This window comes from Sander vitreus, chromosome 16 (genome assembly GCF_031162955.1).
Source record: "Sander vitreus isolate 19-12246 chromosome 16, sanVit1, whole genome shotgun sequence".
Taxonomy (NCBI): Eukaryota; Metazoa; Chordata; class Actinopteri; order Perciformes; family Percidae; genus Sander; species Sander vitreus.
The window spans coordinates 29,357,982-29,383,343 of NC_135870.1; the positions used below are offsets into that span (position 1 = coordinate 29,357,982).

Consider the following 25,362-nt stretch of genomic DNA (forward strand, 5'->3'; position numbering starts at 1 on the left):
TATTAGTGAATAATTTTTCAAGAAATAGCCAACGTTTTGCATCCCTACTGTCATTGCCGATCTACCAAAACGGTAATTTGTCGACAGTCCCCTACACAGAACCTAGCGACAGAACAGATGATGAAGTGCTATGAAGCTTTATGTCGGATACAAATCTCTAGCGATAATAATTGTAGTTGTTTTCTCTTGACACTCTGTAATAATGTCAACTTTCTTTGACTCTGATCACGTCATTGACCTGAGTTGCGTTGTCGATCTCAAACGACAACGGTGTAAACTAGGACATTTTAGCGTCCCGACAGACTGTTGGGAGTCGGGAGACGCAACTCAAAAATAGGGACTGTCCCGGTCAAACCGGGACGTCTGGTCACCCTATACTAGCATCATTAATTGCAGTGATAGCAGCATCACTAGCATTAGCAGTAGCAGCAGTAGTACATTAGCAGTAGCAGCATTAGCAATAGCTGCCTTAGCAGTAGCGGTCGACGTAGCAGTTGCAGGGCAGAGTTGCCACAATTTTAACTTGTCCTCTTTTTACTCAAAGATTGTTTTACCTACATATGTAATATTTTCAAAAATGACAACATGGACTACATGTGTCTGCTATCATAAACAACTTATAGTGGTGTAACTGCAAGTGTGAGTGCTGTGAGTGTGATGGCGATGTGGCTATAGTACTTTCATCATATCAGTACCAGCAGTAGCAATAGCACTATCAATACTGATACTAATCACATTAGCAGTAGCAGTATTAGCAGTAGAAGAACTAGAAAAGCAGTAGCAGAAATAGTACTAGACTAAGTACTAGCATTATTAATTGTAGTGGTAGCAGCATTAGCAGCATTAGCAGTAGACGTAGCATTTCCAGGGGAGAGTCTCCACAGTTATTGTCTGCTACCAGTTAAAGTTGTTGAACAATAGAGAGTTGTGAGGAATAAAACCAAAAGTAGACAATAATTTATTTTACAATTGACGTGAATGTGAGTCTCAGTTGTAACGGTTGTAAAACAGCTAAGAAACAGCAAAAAAAAAAATAGTTTTCACGGTAAATGTATTACATTGATTTCATACCAAGGATGCGATCAGATAATAGCTATAAAACATAATGATTATTTTATTTATATATATATATATATATATATATATATATATATATATATATATATATATATATAATGATTATTAAAACATACCGGATGTACCAGTTGTCTAATTTCTGTACATTGATTAAGTACATTGATTAGCCCTACACAGTTATCTAGTGTGATTGATGGAAGTTGTTAAAACACTATACAACCCTAATCAGGTTTATATTGCAAGGAGTATTGACAAAAAACAGACATACAAGGCCGAGGTATAAAAACGCCATTTTCCAGTCAGCATTACATTACATTAAACAGAATTAAAGCTTGGAATCAGCCCTCTCTTCCTCTCCCTATCTGTTGAAAAGCAAGCACAGGGGAAAATGGATCCCTGCAGAGTGAAATCCTGTTGATAAATGTGTACTGTATAGGCCTACTGGCCACATGCCAACGTGATGAGTCATGAGTCACGTGTTTTATTTAAGGCGACTCTCCCCTACTCAACATATTTATGTCTGGTAACCAGTAGCAATAGAAGTAGCAGTATTGGCTGTTAGTAGTACAGCAGTAGCATTAGCAGTGTGAGTGCCCCTCTTTTAGCCAGGGGCGGTGCTAAAAGAGGGGCACGGGGTGGCCCCTGCCCCCTCTGAAATATGATTGGCCCCCCTTGGTGACCCCCCCACCACAGTAGCATCAGCTTTAGCACTATAGCTGTATAACTTTTTAGTTTCTTTGTATTTTAAAAAGGCTTTTTTAACATCGGGGCAGGGGACTACAGACGAAAAATAGCCTTTTCGCTAATTCTGTCTTTTTTAACCCATGGGAAATCATGTGTTTTATTAATTTGCACTGGCCCCTTTCATAAAATAAACTGAACTGTAGCATTTTTGTGATAGTAGCAGCCGTAAGAGTGATAATAGCAGCAGACATTGAACGAAGATAAAGCAGCATATTGGTGACTGAGGCTCGTCTGTCCAGCCGAGCCTCAGGAGCTTAGGTGTTGTTTTTGATTCAGCCATGTCGTTGGAGCTCCACTCTAAACAATTAGTTAGAAACTGTTTCTTCCAACTGAGGAATATTTCCAAATTAAGAACACTAGTGTCTAAAAGAGAGAGTTGGAGATGGTCATTCATGCTTTCATTTTCCTCTCGCTTAGATTACTGTCTTTTTACCTCAGAACTCTCGAGGCTTTTAACTCACATTAACAAAAGAGAACACATCACGCCTGTTTTAGCGTCACTTCACTGGTTACCAGTCCGGTATAGAATTCATTTTAAAATCCTGGTCCTTACTTTTAGAGCCCTGCATGGTCAAGTTCCTACCTACATATCTGACTCGATTCAGCTTCACATTCCCACCCGTAGTCTGAGGTCATTAGGTCAGAGACTATTAGTGGTTCCTCGCACTCATTTTAAAACTAGAAGGGACCGATCATTCCCAGCAGTGGCTCCTAGGCTGTGGAATGACTTGCCTCCCTCTCTACGTTGTGTGGATTCTGTCAAATCTTTTAAAAAGCAGCTGAAGACTCTGCTGTTCAAGCAGGCTTTTGGTTAGTTGAGGGTTTTTTATGGTTGTTTGTTTTCTATTTGTATTTAAATGTCCTTGTATTTCAATTTGTTGTATTGTATTACATTTTGTGAAGCACTGTGGTTTTTATCTGTGAAAGGTGCTATACAAATACACTTTACTTACTTACTAATTGTAAGCAAGAGTAGCAGTGACAGCAGTATTAACGAAGGTAGCCGTAGAAGTAGCTGGTTTCCTAACTTTGTCTTGGTTTTGGGGACACGATCTGTACTATTTACTACCAGCTGTGTTTGAGTCGACATGTAGGAGGACTCTGATTTAGGAGGAAAGATTTTGAACTGACAGTTTGACATTCAGGCCTCAATGTGAATCCAACAGCACTGGGTCCTGAAATATTCATCCTTAGGAAAACGTTACACACATCAGTCACAACCGTGTGTGTGTGTGTGTGTGTGTGTGTGTGTGTGTGTGTGTGTGTGTGTGTGTAACACATATGAACTGTAGCAATGTGTGCGTATCTATTCATATATGGTGTGTGTAATGGCTGACGCCCATTGCATTACTGAATGTGTGTGAGTGCGAGACTCATTAGCTCTTCCTGCAGACTATGAGCTGTAGAAGTGAGATAAATGAAACTCATCCAGCTCTCCTCCAAGTTTCGTCTTATGAATTAAACAGCCGGCCCTGCAGCTGACATAAATCCTTTATTACTCTCATAAAAATGCCACATTTTGGAGGTTTTTCGACCCCTTGTGACGCGGATAGTCACAGGAAAAACCAACTCAGAGACCAGTCCACTTACCACAGTTTATTCACCTTCATTACAGGATGTTTTTATAGTGAACTCAAAAAAAAAAGAAAAGATGTGTCTTACGTATAATCATTGTCTTTGATTGAATTTTCTTGAATAGGAAAAGGGATGAGCAATTAAGGAGAGCATGAGAGGGGGAATGAAGGTGTGATATGGATCAGAGAGAGAGAGAGAGAGAGAGAGAGAGAGAGAGAGAGAGAGAGAGAGATTTGATGGATGTTAATTATTGCTCATGGAAAGAGGAGGGACACGAAGAGACACGGCAGGGAGAGAAAAGTGATTGACACGGAGAGAAAGAGGGCTTGAGATTAGAGAGGCGTGGGATGAAGAAAGAGAGGATAATACATTGGGACACAGGTGTCTATAGCCACACAGAACTATGAATCTCCCACAGTCAAAATCGAGATTTAAAGGTCCTATGACATGCTGCTCTTTGGATGCTTTTATATAGACCTTAGTGGTCCCCTAATACTGTATCTGAAGTCTCTTTTATATAGACCTTAGTGGTCCCCTAATACTGTATCTGAAGTCTCTTTTATATAGACCTTAGTGGTCCCCTAATACTGTATCTGAAGTCTCTTTTATATAGACCTTAGTGGTCCCTAATACTGTATCTGAAGTCTCTTTTATATAGACCTTAGTGGTCCCCTAATACTGTATCTGAAGTCTCTTTTATATAGACCTTAGTGGTCCCCTAATATTGTATCTGAAGTCTCTTTTATATAGACCTTAGTGGTCCCCTAATACTGTATCTGAAGTCTCTTTTATATAGACCTTAGTGGTCCCCTAATACTGTATCTGAAGTCTCTTTTATATAGACCTTAGTGGTCCCCTAATACTGTATCTGAAGTCTCTTTTATATAGGCCTTAGTGTTCCCCTAATACTGTATCTGAAGTCTCTTTTATATAGGCCTTAGTGTTCCCCTAATACTGTATCTGAAGTCTCTTTTATATAGGCCTTAGTGGTCCCCTAATACTGTATCTGAAGTCTCTTTCCCGAAATTCAGCCTTGGTGCAGACTTACAGCCACTAGCGCCAGTCGCACAATGAGCTTTCCTTAGGATGTGCCATTTCTGTGTCTGTAGCTTTAAATGCTATTGAGGAGGAGGGAGGGGGGGCAAGGTGGAGGGTGGGGGTGTTGCCTTGACCAACTGCCACTTTGTTTGTTTGCAAGCCATGATGTCTCTCTCTTTCTCATGAGTGGGCCAAATTCTCTGGGTGGGCAAAGCAGAGAAAGGGGAGGTAACCTTTCCCCTTATGACGTCATAAAGGGAAGATTCCAGATCGGCCCATCTGAGCTTTCATTTTCTCAAAGGCAGAGCAGGATACCCAGGGCTCGGTTTACACCTATCACCATTTCTAGCCACTGGGGGACCATAGACAGGGTGGGGGAACTCATATTAATGTTAAAAAAACCTCATAAAGTGAAATTTTCATGCCATGGGACCTTTAAGAGATGTTTATAGACAGATAAAAACACATACACATGTTGAGATTTATAAAGAAAACGCTTTGGACTTGCTGTAACACCGTATGACCATACATCTTTACACTGCACAGCATAGGGATCAGACTCCACTGCTGCTGCCTAGACTGAGTGTACTTTCAGAGACTCCCTCCAGACATGTTTAGAGATATATAGAAAAATAATCTGCTTTGAATAATAATTCTGTCTGATATGGGTTTCCTGGGTACCGTGATCTCCCTTTTTTTATTTAAAATAAGTTCATTTACTTAATTCTACTTCAAAAATGAAGTACGCTGATTTCCTGGTTAGCTCAGTGTTCTATAGGTGATACATCTGTGCTGGGGGTGATGGATGATTGGTTCTTTAATGGACTGGTACCGGGTCGCAGCATGTAATCACATCTGGAGATCTATAGACATGTTAACACATCTGGAGTTCTATAGACATGTTAACACATCTGGAGATCTATAGACATATGTTAACACATCTGGAGTTCTATAGACATGTTAACACATCTGGAGTTCTATACACAGATCTTAACACATCTGGAGTTCTATAGACATATGTTAACACATCAGGGGTTCTTTAGAAATATGTAATCACATTTGGAGATCTATAGACATGTTAACACATCTGGCGTTCTTTAGAAATATGTTAACACATCTGGAGTTCTATAGGCATATGTAAACACATCTGGAGTTCTATAGACATACTGTGTGTAAAAACATCTGGAGTTCCATAGCCATATGTAAACACATCTGGAGTTCTTTATGAATACAAATACACCTCTGGAGTTCTATAGAGGAACAAACACACATCTGGAATTCTTGAGTGATGTGTATACACATCTGGAGTCATTTAGAAAAATGTAACATCTGGAATTCTATCAAGATACTTAGACACGTGGAATTCTTTAGAGCTATGTAGACACATCAGGAGTTCTGTAGAATTATGTTAACACATCTGGAATTGTGAAGACACACAGACACGTGGAAGCTTCATAGACACATCTGGAGTTCTGTAGAAATACGTAACCACACGTGGAAATCTCTTGATAAACACAAAGACATCTGGAGTTCTTTAAAGATTGGTAGACATATCTGGATATTTTTTTAGGTTTAAAAAGTCATCGGGAGTTCATATGGAAACACGTGAAGTTGTACAGAGACACACAGTCTCACATGGAGTTGTAGTGTGACAGTCAGGAGTTGATAAGCTGAGACCCTGAGGGCTGAGACAGAAACTAAACCCATTACTGTTCTGACAAGGTCATCAACAGTGACACACACACAGACATTTACACACACACACACACACACACACACACACACACACACACACACACACACACACACACACTTTCTGGTTCGTCGTGCCAGGACAACCTGAACTCTCCGTCGCTTTATGGTGGAAGGATGCTGAGAGATTTTTTTTTTACGAGAGCTTTAAAAAATGTCTCGTTAACGGCGGGATCCTTGTTAATATACTGCCTCGTCCTCGCCTCACCGCCCACACACTGCAGAGACTGAACTGATCCTCAACCCTCCGCCACGCTCCCATTTAATCAAGGACTGGAGGACCGCAGAGAGAGAGAGAGAGAGAGAGAGAGAGAGAGAGAGAGAGAGAGGAGGGAGACGGGGGGAAGTGTGGGGGGATAAGCAATGGGTGGAAAAGTAATGGAGAGGAAGATAGGAAGGAAGGAAAGACAGAGGGAGCGATGGAAGGTTAGAGTTTAGTGGGAGGAGTATGAAATGAAGGAGGAAAAGAGGGAGATATGCAGGATGGCTACGAGAAGCAGGAAAGAAGGAGTGCAGAAAAAGGAGCAGACGGAGTGATTGTAAGGGTGTAAGGGACGGAGGGAGGCGGAGGATGAGGCGTGTCCTCCGTCCTCATCAGTATTCGGTCCTGACTGGAGCTGTATTGTGATGCTGGACGACCAGACACCGCCCGCAGCAGCTCAGCACGCAGCTCCAAACACCTCTTTCATCGCGCTCTCTCCCTCTCTCTCCCTCTCTCTCCCTCTCTCTCTCTCTGTCTCGCTGTCTCTCTCGCTCCCGCTCTCTCCCCCTCTCTCTCCCTCTCTCTCCCTCTCTCCCTCTCTCTCTCTCCCTCTCTCTCTCTCTCTCTCTCTCTCGCTCCCGCTCTCTCTCTCTCTCTCTCTCTCTCTCTCTCTCTCTCTCTATTTCCATTTGCGTTATTGGCATGACAAAATCAATACACCTGTGTTGCCAAAGCATAAGAACAAACATACAAACACGAACAAGGAGTAAATACATCAGATATAATCATACAAGTAAACAGGATAATTATGATATAATTGCAGATAATAAACAAATTCTGTGCATGTCCCTCAAAAGGTACGTTGAAACAATAATATAAAAAAAAGAGTAACCTGCCTTGTATCGTGGCAGGAGAAGACATATTTAGCTGCTAGCCGTGCCGTACTTTTATCTTCTTCCCCTAATAAAAAAGGAAGCTTTTTGTCCTCAGTGTAGGCAGTGAAGCCAGCTATGTGTTTTTCAAGTTCTTTGAAAGATTTGGTTCTCTTTGTCTCTTGCTCTCTCTCTCTCTGGTTTAAATTATGGAATCATGGAAACAGAGTGAAAGGAACATTTTCCAACAGCATATTTTCCTTGTGGATTTGGGACTTACTGTAATAGCTTTCTCCATCGTTTCCTTCAGTACTCAGTACATTGTACTCCCCTACACAGGAATTGAGATTTGGGAGCAATGTGACATCATCAAAAAGAAGTCGCTCAGTTAAGTGGTTTTGACCCACATGGTAACAGAAAACCCATTTGTACTTGTAGACCACTTTGGCCTGACAACTGTCCATATTATGTGTGTGTGTGTGTGTGTGTGTGTGTGTGTGTGTTCTTGTTTAACTATATTCGTGGGGTCCAAAAACCGGGAATACAGTATATTTGTGGTTAAAGGTTAAAGGGCTGTTTGAGGGTTAAGACTTGGTTTTAGGATTAGGGTTAGAATTAGGTTATGGTTAGGTGAGGGTAAAGGTTAAGGTTAGGCATTTAGTTGTGATGGTTAAGGTTAGGGTAAGGGGCTAGGGAATGCGTTATGTCAATGACGGGTCCCCACAAAGATAGTGCCACGCGCTATGTGTATGTGTGTGTGTGTGTGAAGTATTACATAATTGTCTAATCTAGGCCGGTAACAATTATAACATAATTGTTTAATTGTCAATTATTGTAATCGCGGTGTCTTTGTTTACAACATTAAGTCTTAAGGGGTTTGATTGTTTATGGTAGTTCTTGATTTTGTTAAGGTATGCCAAATTGTAATTCTACAAGTGATTATTGGTCGGACTATATATTTGTATTATTATTTCAAATGTTAGTTGTTGGCACTTGGCCCTATACACGTTCATAGAAACAAGAGGGGGAATACAGTTAGATTTTTATGATAATAAAGAGGCATGGTTTACTTCATAGGGTGTGTGTTATATTATCTGGGTCACATGACAGTGATATATAACAAAAGATGAATCCTGGAATTCATTAAAAACTTATAATTTGTTTGAAAAAGTGATAAATATTTTTTAAACTTGACTGAAAGAGACAATTATATTGTTAATCACAATTATTTCTGAGACAATAAATTGCACAGTAACTTTTAGAATTGTTACAGCTTTAGTCCAATCCAATTTTTTTTACATAATCGCCATTTCTTTGTTTGACTGCATATTAATTGCTGACATTAGCTAAGGTACTAAGGGGTATTACTTTTGATGGTAATCGTCAGTTTTATATTCATTTAAGAAAATGTTTTATGAGAATAATGAGGCGTGGTTTACATCATAGGCCATGTTCTTGTGTTATTATGTCTCTGGGTCACATAAGTGTAATATAACCAAAAGATGTATTCTGGGATTCATTCAAAACAAATTTGACTGATGGAGACAATTATATTGTTAATCGCAATATTAACGGGGCGCTAGCTGTAGTTCCAATGAGACAACCTGTCTAGCTGTCCACCAACTAGAACTAGTGTTTTTGTACTCTCCATTGTGTGTGTGCGTGTGTGTGTGTGTGTGTGTGTGTGTGTGTGTGTGTGTGTGGTGTGTGTGCGCGTGTGCTTGTGCGCACGCACGTGTGTGTGTGTGTGTGCAAGCAGTTGCAAAGGGACTGACAGCGATCAGCTTCCTCCTTCAGACACAAACTTTTTTTCTCTTTCACAGATTTATTAGTATCATTTATATTTCACATTTATACATTCTATTGTTACTTTGAAGCGATGATTCTATTGTTTTATTTAATTTTGATTTAGTCGCAGTCCCTTATTTCTTCATTTTTTCACCTTCATGCAGTCTCAGTAGGTTGTAATATTTTGGTACAAACAGTACAACAATCAGGAACAGACCTCATACAGAGATATTCCTGCATTAAAAATCATCATCTCCAGCTGCCCTGCAGGCTTTGTTACCTATTGAATGCAGTCATCTAAAAAATAATGAGTCGGTTAAAAGTTATGACAGTGACTTAGCAGTGAACCCGAAAACAGTGTTGCTTAGTTTACAACTGTACAACTGATTGCACATGATATATATTTTAAATTACTTACTCTGCTCTAAAACTTTCCAGGTTTCTAAGACTTGCAGGTGTTGTGTTTCAGCTCGTACCGCTGTGTTTCGTCATTTGCCCCTCTGTGGATCTGATGCTCCACTTCCTGTTTGAAGTAACGCCCTTGAATCTCCCACTGTCTTCTTACTCTGTCTTTTTCTCTTCTCTCTCTCCTCTTTTTCACTTCCTCATCCATCCACTCCTCCTTTCCTTCTTCCCTCGTCTTGAACAAAACATGGCTGCCTGCTGCATCTCACTTCCAAACTCGCATGTCATCTTATGTATTTATTATGTGTTTTTGTTTTTGTACACGAACACGTAACCAACCTGTATTATTCGGAATATATGCTTGTGTCACTCTCGTCTGCATATATAAATCTTCATTATCACACGTCATTACACTGAATGATTTCATTAATTATCCCCAAACACCCTGGTTGCCGTTAACAACTCCCACCCCTCAGACCCCATAGACCCATCTGAGGATGACCTCTTCCACCTCTTTGATAAATACCCCACTCCCATGCCAGACACCAGCACTCCCATGATCCCCCCGGTGGGGGTTCAAGCCGTGGCTCTGTCCTCGGACTCGGTACGCGTCTCCTGGGCCGACAACTCCATGACCAAGAACCAGAAGGCGTCTGAAGTCCGATACTATTCCGTGAAGTGGAAGACCAGCTACTCCACCAGTGGAAAGTACAAGGTAAAAACATGGACGTTAATGTGCAGCTATTCTACATCGCTCACAGTTTAGTGTTATCTCTGCCAGAGGTGTGGACATGACCCGGACACAAGGAACAGCCAAAACACACCTGGCATGGAAGCGCTGTGAATAGCCGCGAAGCAGAGCTATTTTAATTTTGCCATCCATGTTATCCAATCTGTCTGTTCATACCAGCGTCGATCCTGCAACAATTGTTTCAGAATCACCTCTATTTCTTCCGCGAGTGAATGTGTCATTTTGGACTTCAAAAGATGTGACACTTGCAAAACAATGACTTTGTCCCACCTCAAGCTCAACATTTGCAAGCTGTCAAAAATTGAAATTATAATCTTATATTTTGTCCACAATGAAATGCACAAGTTGTTGCATACATGTCTATTGTGTTTTTGTCTTTTTCAGAAGCATTTATTGATTAAGACTTCTGTTAAAAAAATTATTATCATCTGACAGAAACAGCTTAGATTAAAACGTAACCTAGAATCATTTTGATTGTACTGAAAACAAAACAAAATGCGTTACTGGTCTTGCTATGTTCTGGTGAGACTTCTTTCTTAATAGACTTCAGAAAAACTTGAACAACAATCTGAACTCTGCTTTAAAAACACTGGAAATCTATACAAGGGCAGGCAGCCGGCTCACCTTATTGAACTGCAGCTGTGGGCACACAGACAGAGAAGCCTTTTCTTCTTATTCTGAAAATAACACTTTCCTTGGTGCCACAAGGACAAACAGAAGTCTGCTCTCAAAGTGAAAACATTACCCCAAGTTATGCAGCTTCTGGGGTTAATATTCACTGATGTTGAAATCTTAGATAAAAAATTATCTATAAAGTGCAAACCAGAGGACACAAGATCTCAACAACAGACATGAAAAAAATAGCTTGCATGAGTCTCTGGCATTATTTATTTTATTATGTCTCAAATTTGTCTTCTACAAAGGTAAACATATCTATATTTTATGCTTTAGTCATATATATATATATATATATATATATATATAAAATTTTAACAGCATCAGTCTTTTGACTTGACAAATATTGTCATATTCATCTTCCTTTTTTCCGAAACCATTCAAATTCTACAACTTTGTTGTGTGTCCAGTCTGCAGACACCACGGCACTCAGCCACACTGTTACAGGCCTCAAACCAAACGCCATGTACGAGTTTGCTGTCATGGTAACCAAGGGTCGCAAGTCCAGCACCTGGAGTATGACAGCGCACGCCACAACGTATGAAGCAGGTAGGTCTCTCAGACACACACACACACACACACACACACACACACACACACGCACACACACACACACACACACACACACACACTCACTCATGTTTCTAGTTTTTGGATCTTGCGAGGACCCCGTTGGCATTACGCATAACAGGGCCCCTTTAAAGAAAACATCAAAGGCTTGTTGATTGTTTTTATTTCTAGTGTCTAAGGGTTGATGATGGATATTTTTGTATGTAAGGGGGGGGGGGGGGTGTCCTGTTTGTAGGGTGTGTAGGTAGAGATCTTAAGATGTGAAACAACTAAGCAATTTCCATGACAACTCAGCAAACTCCATATGCTGAGGAAGATGCTTTTCAAAAGTCTGGATGAAGGTAGTTCAAACAGGGAAACATCAGAGAAATTACCATTTATAGCAACTGGATATACAATTATATTTGGAGCTGATGGTCCTGCTCTTTGATGAAGTTTTTAAGAATGTGAGCAACATCAAGAGTTCTGCTGTAAATAGAATCCCTGCTAACATACTGTATAATAGTACAGAATCAGAGATAGTTATAGAATCCCCACAAACATACTGTATAATAGTACACAATCAGAGATAGTTATAGAATCCCCACTAACATACTGTATAATGGTACAGAATCAGAGATAGTTATAGAATCCCCACTAACATACTGTATAATGGTACAGAATCAGAGATAGTTATAGAATCCCCACTAACATACTGTATAATGGTACAGAATCAGAGATAGTTATAGAATCCCCACTAACATACTGTATAATGGTACAGAATCAGAGATAGTTATAGAATCCCCACTAACATACTGTATAATGGTACAGAATCAGAGATAGTTATAGAATCCCCACTAACATACTGTATAATGGTACAGAATCAGAGATAGTTATAGAATCCCCACTAACATACTGTATAATGGTACATAATCAAATATAAACAAAATATAAACAGTGGTGGGATACTGTACTTAGTACAAATTTGAGGTATTTGTACTTTACTTGAGTCTTTTTTTTTTTCCTGCCACTTTCTACTTGGTTATTTAATGAATGAAATAGACATATTACATACCTGAGGGCCAATTCGGGGACGTTTTTGAATCATTTACAATCTCTTAATTGTCTCCATTTGTTGAAAGCCCAACCAAGTGTGACTCAGGTTTGGCCCGTCGTCTGTCTTTCTCATTTTGTTGTCCTTTGTTTAATTTCCTTCTTTTCTGTGAGGGACCTACCCCAGTATCAACCATAACTACAGCAGATAACTTAACTAAAATTAAAATACATTTAGGCCTATATAAAGAAACCACCTGCTACCTTTTACCTGCATACTCACTAACACAGGCTTTACCGGTGTTATGCCAACATCTGTGACTCATCAGAATGTGTGCCCTGTAGCGCTGTCTACCTGCCGAAAATCATTTTGTGACTTTGCAGGAAGAATCTGACCCGGGCAAAGGCATTAATAAAAACTATGTAAAAATAGTGTTCTTTTCAGTGTTAGTCTCGTTTGCTGTTACAGGTAATTTATGATCATCAGATGGAACATTACACAGTTTAAGAAACATTTAAAAGTTACTTATAGTCACTTTTTTAATGCAAGACTTTTACTTGTATTTTAACGGTGTGGTATTAGTACTTTTACTGAAGTAAAGGATCTGAATACTTCTTCCACCAATGGTAAAAAAAAAACATACATTAACGTTGACCAAAATAAAATTTCAGGTTGTAATGGTAACGCTTGGACATGGACACCTTTGTGAATATGATTGGATGATACTAGTCAGCTGGTGGCCAAACAGCTGGGGCACGTTCAATCTTAAAACAGTGTGCACCGTTTTGCTACAGTTTCCTGGTTGAACGATGTTTGTTGGGTGTGTCTCTCGTTTATTGGCTGTGTCACAGGGGATACCCAATCAGCAGAGACGTGTTTGTAAACTGGTGGTAATAAAAAGGCAGGGCACTTGCGCACACAACAGGGTGTTCAACGCACCCCCGTTTAAGTTTAAAAACACGTGTTGCTACGGTTTGTCGGGGCTGAACGTGGCCCTGCTGAATGAGCTACTGATAGTGAATCAAGAATGAAGCTGCTAATGCCAATCACACATGTAACTTCAGTGCTCTGTCTGACCTAACACTATTCATTGTGTAAAGTTTTAGAATTGTAGTAGGTGGGTGATTCTTTTTTTCAGGTGTAATAGCATTTTCCTCCATCACTTCCTCTTCACTGACACGTAAATCACTCAGCTGAACACAGACAGTGGATTTGTTTTTTTTGAGGATGTGTTAAAAGTCATTCAGGGAAAAACAGGGATACATTGGATAAGGGCAGGTTCAGGAAGCATGAGTTCACCAAAACAAAATGGGGGTGGAATTTTTTTTATCTTCTTATCCTCCCCTAACAGTGATTACTTTAATAACAATGCAGAGAAATCCTGTTTAGGTTCAGTGAGGTGTGATGCAGAAACTACACTCTCCCCCACAACAAGGTGACAACTGTGTGCAACAATGAAAACCCTACCGCACACTGAAATCCAAATGTCAAGGTATCCCTTTCAGGATGTTTACAATCATGTTTGTTGGATTTGTCACCCAATTAAGCGTGAACAGCATTACCCCCGCCGGTTCCCTGGGGCCTGCTGGAATACATTGACATTCAGAGTGAGCAGACGGACTGAGCCCACTCAGTCCCTGCAGTGATCCACCAGCTCTGGACTCCCAAACACTGACCACATTTTCAGAGGAAAACAGATAAAGCTGCACTGCAGCTCAGATGACCTCTGCCTTACTGTTTTAATAATCACCCACAGAGTCCAAAAAACACCAGCTGAGTTATGTTGATTATATTATGTTATATAATTATTAAATTATAATTATAATATATTTTATATTGATTTTTACCTACATAATCTTGAGAAATGCTGACATTACATTTGCTGTGGATTTTCCCGCTCCCCAGAGGGTGAATCCTAATGATTTTGGTTCTCGCCTGACATGTCCTTTAGCGCCACTGTCAGGACAACATTTTCACTTATTGTTCAGTTAGAACTATGAAAATATAATGTGCAGATTGTCGTGCAGTTTTCATGCATCCCAGAGGCTGAAACCTAGACACCAACTTCTCCAACCTTCGCCTATATCAGGCGTATGAGGGTTATATTTCCATATTTTGAACTGTACAATAGGTGAAAATGTAGTCCTGATGGTGATGACAGAGGACAGGTGTAGTTATGCTTAATTTAAAATTCAGGTTATTTTTGTAACTGGAAAGTACTCCTTTAACATCCACCTTTTAAAATATACCTGTGGCATAACATTGAATCCATTTGATGGCTGCTTCACTGTAACCAATGGCTCTTCATTTACAGAGTTCATGTAATTCCCAACATACTGTAGCTCCTCCGACCTGTCAGATCACTCAGAATAGGCCGTGTGGGTGTTCAGGGCCTTTAATTGGCACGAACAGTAATTCTGTGAGATGTTTTGAAATTGGTTGATGTCTCATTTGAATCCAAGCTGCGGTGTCCGTTAAAAACATGATTTTGGTGATGCAGATCAGGCTGATTAGAAACCAAAGAATGCTGGAACCACTACTTTCCCCAACAGGTATATGCACAAGTATTGTATCTCTGTATAAATGAGAAGTACAGGATGTCGCCTAGACTAATGGGTTCATATGGAGCTTGTGATTTCCTCCAACACGTCAAGCCAGATTTAACAAGGTGTTTCATTAGCCAACACTGGGATGTGAGCTTTGAAGCCTGTCCTGGTGGGAACCTTAAAGGAGACCTATTATGCTTTTCCTTAGATATAATGTTACAATGTCAGAGGTTAATATTAAACGTGGCCAAAGCTTCAAATAATGAGGTAAATGTATGTAAAAGGGGATTCCTTTTACATACATTTACTGTGAGCAAAACCTCAGATTTCAGAACAGTTTTCTTCTACTACTACTCTTTCTTTATACGGTCATCAGCTCCAGGCATATTACTGCAGTGTGTACATTGCATACACTGCTAGATGTACTGTAGCTACATGCAAACATCAGGGAAACCTGTAAGCTTGGTTGAAGGTGTTGTTAATTTCTCCCTAATTTCGGATCACATTCCTGATGGAACATGTCCAGCTGTTTAGTTTTTGGTTTAAAAGCCTTTATCTGTGTTTTTTCACAGTAGAAAGTGCTGTTATACTCCATTACAGTCAGACCTCGGCTGCAAAGGACGACACAGAGCACAGATGCGGCGACCCGGAAACGCTGACCAATCAGAGCAAACAGGGCTTTTTAGGGAGGGGGGGCTTAAAGAGACAGTCGCTCCAAAAGAGCATCTCAGACAGAGGGGGAATACAGGCGCAGCAGGCCTTAGATCGCTGTCGTGACTTCCAACATCAAGCTGACAAGAAACTTTGTGGCAGATAAAGTTTCTGATCTTTCTGGAGTGGTTTACTGGTCTGGCCCATTTCAGATCAAATTAGTGCGATGTGACCCATTACAGTAACAAGCGGTTAGCTGCCAGCTAATGACACAGTTGTGCTGCTGGGAAATAATGTATTTATGATTAATGTTACATTCAGTTCTGCTAACCTGTGGACAGACCACTAACTGCAGTCAGCAGAATTATGTGTTCGTTGTTTGGTGTAACATTATTTTACCAGATGAAGAGAGCGTGCACGTTTGTGTTTACATGTATTTGCTGTGCTCAACATTAACAAGCAGCTGCCCGAAAAAAACGTATGAGCAGGTTTTGATGGGCGCCATGTTTCTGTGTCTAGTTACTTTGTCTTGCCATAGACGAATTGTATTTCTTTCCACCCTTTAAAACTGGGGTCACACCATCAGGCCAACATGGACTTCATGGTGCATTCAGGTGTACCTCGTAAACTCTGAAATCTACTCGAATGTCTACGAAGGTTGTTTAAAACTGAAAAGGTTCAACTTCTGTTTTTCCTTTGTTTAAATACATACATCTGTCATTACTTTCTTGGTCTTTCAGTACAGCTTTTGTAATGATTATATGCTAAAATCATATCAATATCCTATTTTTTTTTTTCTACATAGGCAGATAAAAAATATTTTTTTATTTAATTGTAATTATTTAAATTAAATATTCTTGTACAACAGGTTCACAACAAACTATGATGATTTACAAGTTTTACTGCAGCATTTTTTTTCAATAATAGTTAACGTCATATCGCATAAGCATACATTGCTATATAGGTAAATTTCCTTGCCGACACTTACTTCTCCCCTTTTTCCTGTCCATCCGTATTTACAGCTCCTAGCTCCGCCCCCAAAGATTTGACCGTGATCAGTCGCGAGGGACGACCCCGCGCCATTTTAATCAGCTGGCAGCCGCCGATGGAGGCTAACGGACGAATCACAGGTTAGGGTTCGCACAAACACACTGACCGCGACAGCTGTACCATTTTACTCATCCAAGGTACTCACTCACTGTTCAATTACAGTGCGCACACATCATTCATCAGAGGAAACAGGTTTGTTTTGATTTTCAATTCACATGCTGATGATCTATTAAATAATACATATAATAAGTTGATCTGTAAAATGCCTGAAAGAAAAGCAATATTTTTCTCCATCCAATATCAAAACACTGTCACAAGAATTTAAAGTTGTCGGGCCATGTATGCACACACACACACACACACACACACACACACACACACACACACACACTTTCTTCCATTGTTCTCTCTCTCTCCTCTGGGCGATCAACCCGGCTGTAAACCCGTCTGTTTTAACGAGCTCTGCTGCTCCTGCAGTGTCCTGGAGCACGAATCAAACGCTCCCTGCAGGGATAACAGCACAACACAGCACCAAACACACACGCACGCAGGCACACACACGCACGCAGGCACACACACACACACACACACACACACACACACGCACGCGCACGCACGCACACGGATCAGATATTTTTAGATCTTATACATACTATGTTTATATATTTGTCTTCTCTTCGTCTTATATATTATTTATGTACGTATTGTCTGTCAGGTTACATACTGTACTACACGCTGGACAAGAACATGCCGATAGATGATTGGGTGATGGAGGCGATCACCGGTGACCGGCTGACCCATCAGGTGGTGGATCTGAACCTTGACACGGTTTATTACTTCAGGATTCAAGCCAAGAACACCAAAGGAGTCGGCCCTCTGTCTGAGCCCATCCACTTCAGGACCGCCAAAGGTCTGTCAGAGTGTGTGTGTGTGTGTGTGTGTGTGTGTGTGTGTGTGTGTGTGTGTGTGTGTGTGTGGAAATGTATTCCTTTGTTATACATTTAATTTTTGTTAAGTTGGCTGACTCTCTCTATTGCTGTTTCAGTGGAACATCCAGACAAGATGGCCAATGATCAAGGTAGGCTTTTCCCCCTACTAGTGTGTGCGTGCGTGCGTGCGTGCGTGGATTCAAGCTCTCTTCAAGTTCTTGATTTAAACATGCTTCAAATCTTCTCATTTCATGTCTTTTTATCAGATCACTTCTAATCCAAGTAATCTTTTAATGAAAGTATCTTCACGTCCTGTCTGATATTCAAAGCATTCTCAAATCATCCCCAATAATTTTAACATTAATGTGAATCTCTAGTCCCAAATTGTCTTTGATCGTCAAATCACCATTGCTATTTGATTTCATTTGAAGGTCCCGTTACAGATTACAGACATCCCAATGAAATGTAGGAGCAGGACTGTGCACATTTGCCCAAGTTATGCAGATGTATTCCAGAGCAATAAGAATACCTGTGCCAGCAATTACACTAATTCTAACTAATTGAAATCCATTTTGATTTCCCAACTACTGTCAGCTACAACATGGTGTAGAATAAAGGAAAATAAGGATGAAACCTTAGTCCCATGTACACTAAGGAGAAATACAAAAGGAAAAAGAGACAATACAGAAAAATTATGAAAACAGAGGCATTTTCTTCATTCTCTTCTGAATTGATTTTTTTTTTCTCACTCCATGCAAATGACCCCAACGCATCAAGCTGCAGGGAAGTTGTTTATTTGCAAAAAAAAAAAAAAGCCTCCTTTTGAGAAAGAGATTTAACAGGAGAGCGAGCGAGAGAGGAAGGCTTTTATAGGTATTAATTCAGAATTATAAGAGGCGATGGAAAAGAGCTGTTTACCATATTTAAGTTCATCAAATTAACTCAGACATAATTAACACTCTGTTCACTGGTTCTTTTCATCAGCTGCAGCAAACAGCAAGCAGAGGGGGACACGATGCTAATGAGCACTCAAAACTTTTTTTTAATTTGCGTCCCTAAACTTTGGAATCTCACATTAGCTCAGAGACCATGAAGAATAATTTGTTGCCTTTAAAGCCTTGGGTTCCTATCTTGCACCCGGCGCAGCGCAAAGCACGACGTGAGTGTCTTTGTTAGTTTAAAACCGACCCAGTTGTCAATTTCCCGTCCAGCGCCCGCGTCGTTTAAACAGCAAACGCACCTGCTCCCATTTATGCGCCCATGGGCGTGCTGGTCTTACAGGGAGGTGTGTTCAGGTGCATTCTGGGCGTTATGCTATCTTGAGGCAGCAGGAAGTGATCGCGCCATTGACCAACAAAAACCTGGTCTAAAGTCAATAGCGCAGCATTTCATTGTTATTTTAACAGCAAATTAGTAAAATGCGCCTAGGCTCGTGCACAGCGCGCGCACAAACATGCAAAAGATTACAAATGCAAATATTACGCCGCCATCATAGTAGCAATGCTCCAAGGTCCAAACGCGCCTGGCTTTTAAAGGGAATGGGAGATGATCTCTGATTGGTTTATTGTATGTTATGCCCAAAACACACCTCTGAATTAATGAAGACACTAAGTACAACCCTTTAGAACCATGCGCCCGGCGCACAGCCCCTTTTTTCCGCCGTCAAACTAGCAAAAGTGGATTTGGACACGCCCTAAACACACCTGCGCCAGGCACTTCATGCCGTGCGCTTAGATCGTTAAAATAGGGCCCTCTGAATTTTAAGTGTAATGAGTGCTCAGTATCAGTCTGAAACAGGTTCTCACCAACAGACTGTTACACTGTTATGATGATATGCACAGAGACCCTTCATCATACAGTGTTGCATCTGTTGAGTCCCATAGCATTAGCAAAGTTGTGGATAATACCTGGTAGCTGGTACTTTTTTTGGTACCACCTCGGGCGAGCTTCCGAGCAAGCTGAGCCGATACAGGGTTTCCGCAGGGTCTTAAAAAGTCTTAAAATTTCAGGCGCCTGGGTAGCTCACCTGGTAGAGTGTGCGTCCATATACAGAGGTTTACTCCTCTGACCTGCTGCCCTTTGCTGCATGTCATTCCCCCCAATCTCTCCCCTTTCATGTCTTCAGCTGTCCTATATGAATAAAGGCCTGAAAATGCCCAAAAAATAATCTTAAAAAAGAAAAGTCTAAAATTTCAAAATCTATTTGAATTAATTTTAGGCCTTAAAGCAACACTAGAGAACTTTTTTCCGCTTCAGTCCCCCTACAGGTTGGAAGCGGAATTGTCCATTATGTCTCATTCGAACTACAGATCCGCTACCCAATCTAGCAAACTTGCATAATGTAATGTAATGGGCAATTCCGCTTCCAACCTGTAGGGGGACCGAAGCAAGATACGTTCTCTAGTGTTGCTTTAAAAGTCTTACATTTGCTCAAGTATTGTGTCTAGGTCTTAAATCATTTTCAACAGGTCTTAATTTTCCTACGTGCATGCAACGCTACCTCTAATGCTCTTTTGTTTTTATTTCTTACTTTGTTGTTGTAGTTCTTTCTTTCGCTAGTCTAAATATAATTTGCTGTATTACGACTACAAATGAGTCCAACATGCAACTTACATTGCAGCCAATCAGCTTCCGTGTCATTGGCGCAAGTCTCTTTCAGATTGTACCACAGACATAAAACGGATTGTATTCTTCAGCTTTGGGGAAGTGCAAGTTTAGCGATACTTGGCTTAAAATTAAGGGCTTAGTTGTAGTTTGTAGTTTGTGATATAGGTCTTACATTTCATACATGGTCCTGAAAAGGTCTTAAAAAGTCTTAGATTTGACTTGGTGACACCTGCAGAAACTCTGCGATACTAGAAGGTGGAGTTAAAACACTTAAGACCACTCTTTGTTTAGAGAAAACCTTCACTAACATGACACGGGACATCCTGCACCAACCCACGACTTTTAAACAGCCAAGCTGGCGTCAAAAATAAACTCAATTCTTTAATTCATTTGACCCAGATTTAAAATAACAAAATAAAAAATGACAGCCCGTGAAACTATGCCGCACACTGCATTAAGTACGCCGTGCAATTGACAAAGTGTAGAAGTACCTCTGTTTGGTTATAGGGGTGTAACGATACATCGATCTGGATCCATGTATGGATTCATTCCTCAACTGTCCAATATTATCGATACAAAGTGAAAATATACATGCATATCGTCAGCTTTAAGATGCGCCTTTATTTTGAAATTCTCACTTTATATTTATTGTTTTTACTAAAAAGAATAGCATTTTTTTTATTTAAATGTCAGGAAGAGCTCAGTAATGAAATGGACTAATCATATTTTAGTTGCTTTTTGTAAATATATATAAATGTAACTGATTGTATTAAATGGGCTTATGGTATCGTATCGGTCGCAGGCCTCTAAATTGTTTTGAATTGAATAGAAATCATATCGTGGCAGACTTTGTGATATCAGTAAATATTGTATCATTGTCCTAGGTATTGATATAATATTGTATTATGATAAAACATGGGATTTACGCCCCCATTTGGTTGCAGAGGAAAGGATTCAGCGAGCATCGCTATGCCGATCAGCTGAGAATCCAGCCTAGAGTACTATCTGCAGTGGAAAAAGAAAAGAGAGGAGTACTGGTAACAAAAAAGGGAGTCAGGTCGAGCGGAGCCGTACCAAGCAGTGGTAACACGGCATAAAAGAAATCTTCTGGGAACAATTAATATCCGTAAGAGACCAATACGTCAAACATTTGTAGAGATATTTCTGGACTAAAGTGGTGAAATGGCTGACCGACCGACTGCCACCCATAGAGCCATGCTGCTAACATGTCAAAAGAACCGAAATGCAATCCTGAGGCCTGATGAAAAGCAGAAACAAAAGAGACAACCCTGGCTGAGCCCAGAGTAAATCAGCTTTGACTTCCTGCTGGGAATACGGACACAGCTCTTAACCTGTTCCATGATCAGGAATCAGTACATCAGTATCAGTGAAGATTCCCAGTATACTGTGTATAGCTCAGTAGATACAGGGTGGATATGGCACTCAGACCACCTTTGTCCCAGGTGCTCACTGCTTTTTACAAATGCATTCTGTGAACTTTCAGTGGAGCTGGATGTAAGCGCAGTGAAGCAATGGGGACACTGAAGCAGAGAGTCTGAGCGCCGGTGTCAGGGTGTTAAATGGTGCTGTTTGTCACTGACAGGTGTGTGTGTGTGTGTGTGTGTGTGTGTGTGTGTGTGTGTGTGTGTGTGTGTGTGTGTGTGTGTGTGTGTGTGTGTGTGTGCGTGCACATGTACACACTGCGGTGCCTCTTCATATAAATCAGAAGTGTTGTCAGGGGAGAAGGGAAGATTGATGTTCAGCCTTGTTACTTTAAACCTTACACTGTAAACACACACACACACACACACACACACACACACACATATATATATACACATACACACACTATTATTTATCTTTTTTGTCAGTCTTTCTTTGTGCTTTAAACAGTGTGTATATATGTGCGTGTGTGTGTGTGTGTGTGTGTTCTTGTTTAACTATATTTGTGGGGTCCAAAACCCAGGAATACAGTATACTTGCGGGGTCCGGACAGCTTTGTGGGGCCAAAATGCTGGACCCCACAACTTTAAAGGTCTGTTTGAGGGTTAAGACTTGGTTTTAGGATTAGGGTTAGAACTATGTTATGGTTATGGTTAGGGTAAGGGTTAAGGTTAGGCATTTAGTTGTGATGGTTAAGGTTAGGGTAAGGGACTAGGGAATGCATTATGTCATGATGGGTCCCCACAAAGATAATGAAACGTGTGTGTGTGTGTGTTTTTTCAGAAACATGAACATTTTAAAATTCAGCTTTAATCAAACTTGTTTCTGTAGCTTCAAACTGCAAGAAAACATCAAATCTGCTCACGGCACCGAAACTCACCACGTAGTGTGAGGAAGAAACCAGCTTTTAACTTTAAAATGTGGGAGAATGATGTACCGTGGCATGCTTTGAGATGTGTAGGTCTTTAGATTCAGTTTGTGATAGGCAACAGACCACCCCACCATTTGAATAACTGACCAAAATCAGAGATGTGGACAGCGATTCAGTCTGGTCTGTAAATATTCTGATTCTGAAAAGCTATTTCATGTGTGGAAAAATAAACGTTGTCTTTTTCCATCTGCGCTCAGCCCTATTGCAGTCTTGCTTTCAGCTACAGTAAGCATCATTTATACACATGGATGATTTGGTGGCTGCTACTGACCTGGTTGTAATAGGTGCAGTGGCATCTATCGCAAAGGAACACAAGTTATTAAAATCATTGACCAGATCATTAAAAATAGATGAGAACTTTAGAGCAGACTGGTTATTCCTAACAAGGAACCAATCTCTCTGTCCGACCCCTCTATTCCATCTGCAAAATGACTCCGCTTTTCCTTCTTCATCACCACCATTTTCTATTTCTTTTTTGTTGTTGTTCCTTCCTGATGTTCCTGTTTTTTTTTTTTTTGGTATTCCAGGTCGAGGGGGAGATCACGCCTACTGGCCGTCTGACACCAACCTAATTGACAGGAGCAGCATCAACGGTAACACACACACACGCACAGTTCTTCTGCTTGACTGAATGTGATTGTCAGAAAGTAGAATTACATTTGGGTTCATTCTTGGATTGTATTTACTTCAATGAAACCAAATTTCCTGGGAGCTGAGCTGATTATGTGTGTGTGGGATATTCTGCAGCATCACTCGATTATCACAGCGACTCATTTGTTTTCTTTGATCTAAACTTAGGTTGATGACTAGCTGCTTCCTGACAAGTAGATGCAGATCGCTTATTTACTGTTGTCGTTGTTGATAACAAACAGGAAGCCTGTTTGTTATGTTATAAAAATGTATTAGATTCACTATCTCACCATCAATCAATGTTTTTACAATTTGGAGAAAATACTATTTATGGAAGAACAGGATTAAAAAAAGTGTGGTGGCATATACATGTCCTGCTTGTAGATTTTAATATAACTAGTCCAGTGCCCGCTCAAAACGTGCCTGTTCGGAATGGGTCGATAGCTTGGCATTCGGTATTGCTGTTTGCAGCTTTCTCCAGAACCATTGTACCCCGAAATAACTTACAGAAGACCCCAAAAGAACTAAATATGCAACCCAACTGTGCTACTTATTTATTTCTATTTCAGAAGAAAAATTGTTCTATGAGTGAAAGAATGGATAGTTTTATTTTGAAGAACATACAAAAAAAAAAGCAAAATACTATTGTGTATTGTATTTCACTTAATGAAAAAGCAAGAATAAGCACAATAAATAAATACTCTTGCCCGTAGAGAGTACGAAGAAGCAACATTTTCAATCTATTGTTTTTCAATAAACAACCATACAACCCTTCAACCGAAAACCTCGTCAAAATAAAAAAAGTCAATTAATCGATCAAGTTACTATTCCATGATGTTATTAATTACATAATTTTTTCATGTAGCATCCTTAAGCTACTGTCCATCCAGTAAATGAATCACTCACATTTAGCTTCTAAAAAGGTCAGAACAAAAATGAAAAAGTTAATACAAAATAATACACTATCCTTCAATAATTTGAACATCTCTACTCAAGAGTTACAACCTCCCTCCTCTTTACTGTACCTTTCCAGAATTGCTCTTTTGTTTTGTTTTCTAAACTGTATGACATTTTTACTCAATTTGATTTTGTCTACTACATTTAACTGACAGAAAAATGTTACCAAAGACTCAGATTTTCACAAAATCTCACAATTGAAATAATGTATATTGAATTATTATTCATTAAACTATCAAGCATTATATTCAAATTGAACGGTGGACCCCCAGGGGTCCTTGAGTGGGTTTCAGGGGGTCCCCAGCAATACACTACAATTCCATCCAGAAGTAACACAATGACAGAATGTATAACTATTTTGGTCTTAGGTTTCAAACACTTTGTGTAATAAAACATCTAAAAGCAAAAATCTTTTTAAAATGGGGGGACCCATGGGACAAAATCTCATCAAATGGGGGGTCCGAGGTCTAATTTGTATCAGTTTAAGGGTCCTTAATGAGAAGATACTTGTGAACTACTGAGCTATAATTCAACTGTTACCTTAATATTACCAATGATAATGCTATTTTTAATGCTAATTGTTATTGTAATGTACCAAAGGTAGCCTAATATGCTAATGATATTCCTTAAGTCAATGCCAATGATATGACATACTCGCACATGGTAATACAATGCTAATGCTAATCCTAATACTGCTGCTACTAACAACATAACTAATATTGATGCCAAAGCTAATTGTTATATACATGCTAACACTGTTATCAAGGCTTACACCTACACTAATATTAATCATAATACATAGGCTACACTAATGCTAATAATAATAATCAAGCCAGTACAATACTTATATTAATGCCAATATTAACAATAATGCTAATTGAATGTTAAATGCATAGGTCATGCTAAGGTTTAATATTAATGTCTATAGTAGCCTACTTTTGCTAATGCTAATAAAAATATTCGTGCTAACACTTATACTACTGTCATTATCAACACTCAACACATGCTAACACCGATATCAATACTTGTTCCTTTACTAATGCTAATACTAATAATACAAACATTAATGCCAAAGTCAATACTCACGAAGATGCTAATTTTATAGTCAATAGTAAAGTTAATTCAAATATGCTAAT

The 25,362-nt window shown here is 39.8% G+C and overlaps 1 protein-coding gene across 1 annotated transcript in view; it reads left to right on the forward strand.

Moving 5' to 3' along the window:
- dcc (DCC netrin 1 receptor) overlaps positions 1–25,362 on the forward strand; it is a 304,524-nt gene that overhangs the window by 212,581 nt on the left and 66,581 nt on the right. Inside the window, exons 17-22 of the mRNA XM_078271664.1 lie at positions 9,996–10,168; positions 11,290–11,428; positions 16,702–16,809; positions 17,445–17,639; positions 17,775–17,807; positions 23,167–23,232. Of these exons, the coding sequence (XP_078127790.1) occupies positions 9,996–10,168; positions 11,290–11,428; positions 16,702–16,809; positions 17,445–17,639; positions 17,775–17,807; positions 23,167–23,232 (714 nt within the window). The remainder of the gene's footprint in view (positions 1–9,995; positions 10,169–11,289; positions 11,429–16,701; positions 16,810–17,444; positions 17,640–17,774; positions 17,808–23,166; positions 23,233–25,362) is intronic.